General features: G+C 42.0%; 1 protein-coding gene across 1 annotated transcript; it reads right to left on the bottom strand.

Moving 5' to 3' along the window:
- Positions 1–1,736: 1,736 nt before the first annotated feature.
- Positions 1,737–8,710, bottom strand: LOC104400325 (mitochondrial amidoxime reducing component 2-like; the record flags this gene model as incomplete). Its single annotated transcript, XM_010023910.1, has 6 exons — positions 1,737–1,863; positions 2,374–2,445; positions 2,534–2,595; positions 3,614–3,754; positions 5,388–5,550; positions 8,601–8,710. Coding segments are annotated over 6 exons (675 nt in total), but the record flags the coding sequence as incomplete, so codon positions are not given.
- Positions 8,711–8,714: the final 4 nt, after the last annotated feature.

The following is an 8,714-nucleotide window of genomic DNA, read 5'->3' as shown; positions in this document are numbered from 1 at the left end:
CCATATTCCAACCAGTTTCCTCCCATATCTTTTTTATGCAGTATAAAGTATAGCACAAAACATAATTATCACCTTCCTACAAATGGCTGACATTTTGGTTAGGGGCAGGGGTGGGGGGCAACCAGAGATCTAAACGTGACCTTACTGAATATTAACAGAATCTAAAACTGCAGCTTCCCACACATCTGCTTAACAGCCTAACTCACTACAGTAACAGATTCACTGAGCCAGAGAGGGGCTACACATGAACACAGAGCCCTAAAATATTGGCCTGGACATCAACCTGAACGGGGCAGGCTCAGAACTGAATCACTCGCAATGGCTCTTCTTCTCCATGTGCATAAAGTCTCTAATACACCTAATTCTTTCAGTCAGACTGGAAGTTCTACTGTGTCCTGGGTTCGGCTGTAGCAGTCATTTCTCTCCTTCTTAGTAGCTGGTGCAGTGCTGTGGTTTTGACTTTAGCCTGAGAACAACGCTGATAACACACCAATGTTTTGAGCTGTTGCCAAGTATTTCTTACTCTGATCAAGGACTTTTCAGTCTTATGCTCTGCCAGCGAGGAGGAGCACAAGAAGCCAGGAGGAAGCAGAGACAGGACACCTGACCCAAACTGGCCAAAGGGGTATTCCATACCACAGCACGTCATGCCCAGCACAGAAACTGCAGGGAGTTACCCGGAAGGCCGAGATCACTGCTCGGGTCAGGCTGGGTATCGGTCGGCAGGTGGTGAGCGGTTGTGTCCTCTCCCCTTGTTATTCCTCTTATCATTATTATTGGTAGCAGTAGTGGTTTGTATTATACCTTAGTTACTGGCGTGCTGTTATCTCAACCCATGGGAGCTACGTTCCTCCAATTCTCCTCCCCATCCCTCCGGGAGTGAGGGGGTAAGAAGGCAGGGAGTGAGCGAGCGGCTGTGTGGTTCAGAGTTACCGGATGGGCTTGAACCACGACCTAGTGAAACATTAGCAAATGCATCACTACTCCACAGCTATGGTGCTACTGTATGCTTCACAAGAGAACAACCTGATGGTTCAAACTCTTATCAAGCAGAGATCATAAAATAAACAAACCCACAGTCTCACACGCTGTTAGCAGGTGTTCCCACCTCTAGACTACAGTAGCACTTAGTCAGCTCCCAGTCCTCCTCCTTCTGATCTTGGCTTCAATCTCAAATGACAGTAGCAACCTTCAGGAAATGACTGCAGGATGTGAAACACTGCAAAAGAAGTATCTCCAGACATAGACAGGGTAAGATGCTTAGGATCAAAGCAGGGTGGAATCTAAGAAGAGCCTCGCCATCTGCACTCCATGTTCACTTGTAAAGGCATTTCGGTGACCAACATATTTACTTCACACTTGGCATGACTGTTTTTGTGGTTCTTTATAGGCACTGAATGTATTTAACGCACGATGCAAAGCCCTTGTATTTTGGATTCCAATACTGGGCTTGACATAAAATTGTAGGGGGTGTGACTCATAGTAGTGCTATCACAGCCTTCTATCAGAGCCTCCTGAAAAATTAAAAGATGTGGTCGCTACAGGCATACTAGTAGATTACATGATCTGAAATGATTGGCACTTCATAGCCTCTAAGACACCCCTGCATCTTACAAAGGAACACAGCATGGAAAACACTGCATGAAATAAGAAAAAGTTATGCTGGTGATTGTGTTCATGGAAAACCAATTTGTGTATCGAAGTGAACAGGTATCTTCTGTTTGAAGTCTCCCTCATTACTGGACCATCTTGTACACAGGGTCTCCAACTTGAATCTTTCCCGTTTTGTCAACAGCAAAGTATCTTCCAAAGAGAGGGCTGGATTTGTAGATGTGTCGCTCAGATGGATCACATAAGCGGTAACTGCAGAGAGAGAGCACTTCTTTAGGATCAGTGGTAGCAAAGTCTAAACATCAAAATACCAGTGATGAGAGAGAGGACACATGAACAGCGATACCCTACCATACTAGACTAAAAGCCAAATAAGTGTTATGATTAAGAAAACCAAACAGTTCAAGGGGAGAAAAAAAAGCCTGACTGTATTCACACATCCATGTATAATACACATACAAAAGGCTATATAAAAAGAAATGCCAAAGTTGCAAAGTTAGATCTTTAAATAAATACCTGCTACCCCAGGCATTTACCCCAGCACACATGAAAGAGACAGGGAATGTAAAGTGTGCAAGAAAGAAGAGAGAACCTCCTGAATTTTCTTACCATAAAGAACAGCAGAAAGCAGAATGGAAGCCAATACACACAGCCCTTTACACTGCATCATTATGTCCCACACATACTTTTAAAACACCAGTCTAACATCTGTTGGGATCTAGCCTAAATCTACTCCCACGGCCTAAAAAGCATTTTTACAACCTTTTCAATGTTTCCAAGGGCTCCTTCCTGTCCAGCACGCCAGTGTCTGGGTTAACAGTTGTTAAAATACACCTGCAATGACAGACAGCACCAAATCAGTAATGGCTTCTTACCATAAATCTCCATACATCTATATAAGAAAATAGTCTTGAATGTTTACCTGGCACAACACACTGTCCCTTTCATTTCCACATCACCAATAACAACATCTTCCCAGGTGTCCTGAAGGAAGGTAAAGTTTAGGCACAGATTAGACATATCCACATGCAAGGATTTTTGCAGGCATGGCACAATCATTCCTAGAAGAAGCTGTACCATTCCAGCTGATCACCTTCACTTTTGCCTTCAAACTAAGTACAGTGTACTATGGTACTATTTTAATGAAAACCCTGTGGTCACTACATTCACCCAGTTCAGGGCCCACTAGTAATTATATCTGGAAAGAAAGATATACAAGTAATAAATCCTGTTCGGCAACATTCAGTTGTCTGAACCTAAAGCAAGCTTATTCTTACTGTATGTGTGATAATCTGATCTATGGACCTCTGGTAAGTCACCTATTTTGCAGAAAGGAAATTTTTAGTAAATGAAGTAAGTTTTCACTGCTCATCTACACAAGCTTCCTATTGCAATCCCTCTTGGAAGACAAAAGTCCGTTCCTGCTTTAGGAGCTCCTTAGATTTGGGAAGTAATCAGATCTATCCAGAGCAAATTCTTTGGAAAAACAGTAACGTAACATAAAAACATGTGAACACGGCCATTCCCTATTCACTTCACCATCAGATACCTTCCTAGATAGTGTTTTTTGAACTACCAGAAGATTGTCAGAGATACACAGACCACAGTATTGCAAGGGTCAGTTTTCCTCTTGTGCCAAGGAAACATTGTGCTATAAAACATCACACTGTTGTTAGTTTACTAATTGTTCATCTGTATCATTGATTGATCAGTTACAGCATGCACAGCTTTCCCTAATTTACACTTAAAGATGAGCTTTCAGTAGCAAGCCTATCATTTTAATACCCTTATTTTATCCTTTGCTAAGCTAAATAAGCACTCACAGACCTGCCTCCTCCCTCAATGTTTCACAAGCACTGATGTGAGCAGAGCTGTATCTCTCTGAATCCAGTTGTAAAAATCACAGAGTAGCAGCTTTCCCCCTTTTTGTAGAAACAATGAAACGGAGTTAGAAAGAAACACAAGCCAGCCTTCAAAAAGACATTTAAGACAGGTACTTCACCTCCTCAAAAGCACTGCAATCCGTCACAAAAATATTTGGCCTGAAGTTCTGTATCTTCACTTTCTTCTCCAGCTTGGCATTTAAATCTTCCAGTGAAGCTTCCGAGATGACCAAGACTGGGCTACAGTCAGGATAGGCAACCTACAGAAACAAACACAAAGAAATCCTAAGGCTCTAAGGCTGCTCTAAGAACATGGGAGGAAAGTTACTGAATGGCAAAAGGACAGGTATGTTGGAGCCGGTGGCCACATACTAGCCTGACTGTTAGGCTGTTGCATTCAGGTTTTAGTTTTCCTGGAAGCAGGTTAGTAAGTAAAATAACACACCCTTTCCTATTTCAGAAAGCATGGCAAGTTTCATTTGCTCAAACTGTAGAATTAAACTTCTACTTACAGAATTAAACCAAAATAATATAAGCTACCACAGCTTCTTATAAAATAATACCATATGCATGTCCCAGACATGTATCCTAGATGTTACAGACAGAAGTAAGTATAGCAGTAAAACATGTTATGCTAAGTTATGAAAGGTACTTAAGACATTTATGGACCTGTTTCTGAACTTACCTGGTTGACTATAATCAACTAATTTTCCTATATAATGAATCTATCTTCTCACACCACCACAAGGAGCTTCACATACAGAACAGCAACACTATGCTGCAACCACCCATTTGTCAGTCTAAGTTTGCTTGTAAGTAGGAGGTCTGACATTTCAGCAAACAGGGCAAATGAACAGTACTAAAAGAAAACTCCAACATATGCTAGTTCCACAGAAAAAAAAAAAAAGGAAAATTTAGTGAGAGTTTTAGAGTACAGGCCTCCTCCTGTCTTTCTATTATCCATTCCCCACCTTGTATATGCCTTTACAAGATGAGTGTTGAAATAACTATGTAAATAATTCTGCCCTCTTTTCATGCTAGGATTCCTGAATGTCACCCCTCCTAATCTGACATCCCTTTTGCTGAAAGCTAGACTTCTGCATTGCTCTCAGTGCATTTGTTTACATAATGTGCATGATGTTTACATATATTTATAATTTACATAACAAATGCACATCTATAAAGTCCATAATTGAATATACCTTCTTCTCTTTGTGCAACAAGCAAAACAACTGCCCTGTTGATAACAACATCACATCAGTAAGGCAAGGTACTCACAATTTCCTTAAAAAGCTTACATTCATCAGGTACAGTTCAAACCACCTTCATGTGAGAGCATTGTTTGAAGAAAAAGAAGAACATCAGTGGCTCCAATGATACGAGAATGCCTGTGCACAGTATCTCCTTTCCTTATCTGCTTTAACTTTCTCCAGGATCACACCTTCAAGTCTCTTCCCATTGAATGAAACCTCTGTAACCTTCTTTGGATTTTAATTCCTAGGCCCACAGTTACAGAGCCCTGGGTTAAGCAATGTTCCTTACAACAAAATACGAGGTAACACAACTCATATTAGTACGCTCCAAGACCTAACAAGGGATAGGGAACAGAAGTTTCTATACAACACAGACTGCACCACCAAAACATCTTTAAAAACTTACTTTCATTTCTATTAACAGAAGCACAAAAAGAATGCTGTTCTGCAATGAAAGAGTTCCTCTTCAAGTATCAGTACCATCTCACCACAGAAAAGGAGAACATTCATGTGGTTTAAATACATGACTGCATACCTTGCTAAATTGGGCTCAGTCATCAGTGCTGGAATAGGCAGGATTTGGTGTGTGGGTGGGAAATGATTAAAAGAAAGCACATCTGATAAAGAGACATCCATTTACCTCATCTGTGGTTCGGAAAAGATTTATTATGTCCTTTGACTTTCTTGGCACCATGGAAGGCTCAAAGTGCACCAGGCGATATGGCTCCGAATTCAGAAAAGTGGTGATCCACTGAGCCACTTCATCTCCACAGTCCCTGCCTTGGATATCCAGTCCAAACACCCTGAAGAGTCATAAGACACATCAGCAAGGGTTTACTCTTACATTTGCGTGCAACTGCAACACCAAAAGATTCCTATCCATTAATTAATCTCATAAAATTAGTGGTAGCTTGAAATGATGTGGTCACTGTCACTGACATTTACAAGAGTTATTAATTATAAATATCCCTGACTATTAAGGAAACTTTCCTTCAGATTTTAGTGCTGTAAAAGTTTAGACAAAGCTGTGAAACTCTTAAACTTAGCATACAGAATAGCTCAGTATCTTAAAAGAAATTCTAAGATTTATAGTAGAAGCAAAGTCCACAGGGCATACAAAGCCATTGGCATCAGAATACAAGCAAGTTTATGCAAGGAACACTTCCCTGGCAAGAAGTGGTAAACTTCAACCCAACCTTTCAATAAACTTCAACACCAGCCAAGAATAGTTTTAACTACTCTCTTTAAAGTACTGATTTTGACCCAAATGCACTGCAGTTCCCTCTACCTCTGCAACCATGCTCTGGCCAGCTTAAAGCATAGACATGCCCAGGCAGTTCAGCCAGCCTGAGCTCAGCTCCTAGGATCCCTCCTTTACTCATCTGGGGAAGAGATGAATCATTAGTGTGCTGGCATCAATATCCCTGCTCCGTTTACAGGGATCCCTGTATCAGCTGTGACACAGGCTGGGATTAAACACTGTCCCAGACCATGGTCAGCTGCCTTTCTCTTCCCTCCATTCTCTCAGTCTCTGTGTGTCCTTCTTGTTGGCAGGACAACGGAGGTGGGGGTCTAACAGCTTCCAGTTCACTGTTTTCTACCCACGAGGCTGATGTATCCTGAGCACTCAGTGGTATAGGGATCCATGGGAGTAGATCATCCAATGTAAGTATTGCAACACATACTGACAAAGGGCACAAATGAAGAACATGAGGCTTCATAACCAGAAGGCTACAGAAACCCCCTAACATTTGATCAAATAGAAACTTTGCCTACACAATGGCTTCGGTCCTACATTTGTCTCCCCCAAACCCAGGACTTTTAAATACCCATGTAAAATCTGCAACTGGACTTACCACTTTTACAGATCAGCATCTGCACAGCTTTTTGCAGACAGATGCACTACTGCACTGCCTTACTTCCACCCTACCAGGCAGAAGCCAGCATCAATCAGAAGGCACCATGCTTGCCCAGTGGCAGAATAAATACAAGCCTGTGCAGAGGGCCTTGCCAGCACAGCAGACTGTGCTCCCACTCACAAGCTGGAAGGGAAGAATTCAGGAGCAAAAGCCAAATCTTCATTTGCTAGAATACAGTGCTATTCCCAAACCTCATTCTTATGAATGGCTGAATGGATCAGAAAGAATCAGCCTTGAGCTGACAAAGGGCAAACCTCAGGATTCTTCCAGAGGGTTTCTGTAGCCCTCTAGTTATGAAGTACAAGGCAATGTTTAACTATGGGCATTGCTAATTTCACAGCCTACGACGCCACCCACACCGCCACACAACTTGGTAAATTCTAAAGTCCAACTGCATGCATCTAACTTTTGGTTACTTGCATTCCCAAATTCCATCAAGTTTTAAAGCCAGATAACGCAATAGTTTATTAAGGAAACAAAAATAAAGAGAAGAACAAATCCCCGAGATCTAGAATTGAAAAATACAAGATAATTTCTCATCACTGAAATGTATTTAAGTCTATTTAAGTATTTTTTCTAATGGCACAATAAATTTCAGAAAAAGAACACACTGAAACCAGCATGTTTTTGTAGTGTATGTGTCATTGGCTAATGTATAATTGTTACAGGCAGAGTTTTAAGAGACCATCCTATTTCTCCATGAGAAATGCTATCATTTGTAACTTGCACCTGGCTTGTATAAACAGAGATACTAAGTTATGCTGCTCAAGGGTTTCCACAGCAACAGATTTATGCCAAAAGCTAGCCTTTCTTTCTCTGCTATACAAAGGAAAACCACAAGTATCTTTGTAAGAATCAACACCATTTACAGTTACTAAACAGATATTTGAGCAGAGAAAACGTTTTATGCTTCCTCCTGGCCATTTTTCAGCACGGATTTCAATACATGGATAGAATAACCAGGCCTGCGTTCATACAACAAAGCTTTAGGCATGCAGTTGAATGACTGTGTTTGTAACCTGTACACCTGAAACCCTTTTGAGGTAGCACCTATAGAGAACGATGTGCTCTCTGAGGATGCCCATCTTTCCCCCAAGACCACAGTTAACCTCCAACAACCAAGTTTTCAATGTGGGCACCTTGGTTCAATGCTTACAGATAGGGGTGAGGGAATCTAAACTCAGACATTTCACCAGTTCCAAACAGCCAGTGTGTATCCATAAATGCTGATGCATACCCTAGTGGTGACCAAGAAACATCAACATACATGACTGAGGCTCTGAGATGCAACTACCTACCAGAGCAAAAATGAAAACACTAGAAGTAAATACGACCTTCTACAGACTTAAAGACCACAGTTCACTTGGCAGATGTATATGTATGGTCTCTGCATATCATGGCAGCTTTTCCTGAGATTTGTTTTTACCAATGCTTAAAAGATTGAAACTAGATCTTTTGTTATGCCAAACAATCCTGGCCTCCTCTATAACACACAGCAGAGAATGTCACAGAACAGTCTGGGTTGGAAAGTACCTTTAAAGATCATCTAGTCCAATCCTCCCACTCGAGCAGGTTGCTCCAAGCCCCTGTGTCCAACCTGCCCTTGAACACTGCCAGGGATGGGGCAGCCACAGCTTCTCTGGGCACCCTGTGCCAGCGCCTCAGCACCCTCACAGGGAAGAACTTCTTCCTAATGTCGAATCTAAAACCATGCTCTTTCAGTTTAAAACCGCTGCCCCTTGTGCTTTGAGTAAAGGCCCTGCTCTGAAGTCTCTTTCAGTTATGCAGATGGGGAAGACAGACCGCACAACCCAGAAAAGAAGCACCCAACTTTCACCCTCCAACTTCTGCATAAGAAAACGCAACTGCAAAGCACCTAAGCGAGAGGCAGTATTTAGATGGAGAGGAGGAAACAAAACCCCCTTCTCGAGTACCTGCAGTTCACCACACGGTTTTTCCTGGGCAGCTTTACAGGCAAGCACAGCTTCTTCATTTCTGGGGCCTCCAAGGTCAAGTGCCCATCTTCAGAGCTGACGGAGATGAGCACC

Source organism: Nestor notabilis, unplaced genomic scaffold, assembly GCF_000696875.1.
Source record: "Nestor notabilis isolate BGI_N333 unplaced genomic scaffold, ASM69687v1 scaffold4551, whole genome shotgun sequence".
NCBI lineage: Eukaryota > Metazoa > Chordata > Aves > Psittaciformes > Psittacidae > Nestor > Nestor notabilis.
Note: the sequence above shows the minus strand (reverse complement) of the source record. Positions and strands in the feature narration are given on the sequence as shown.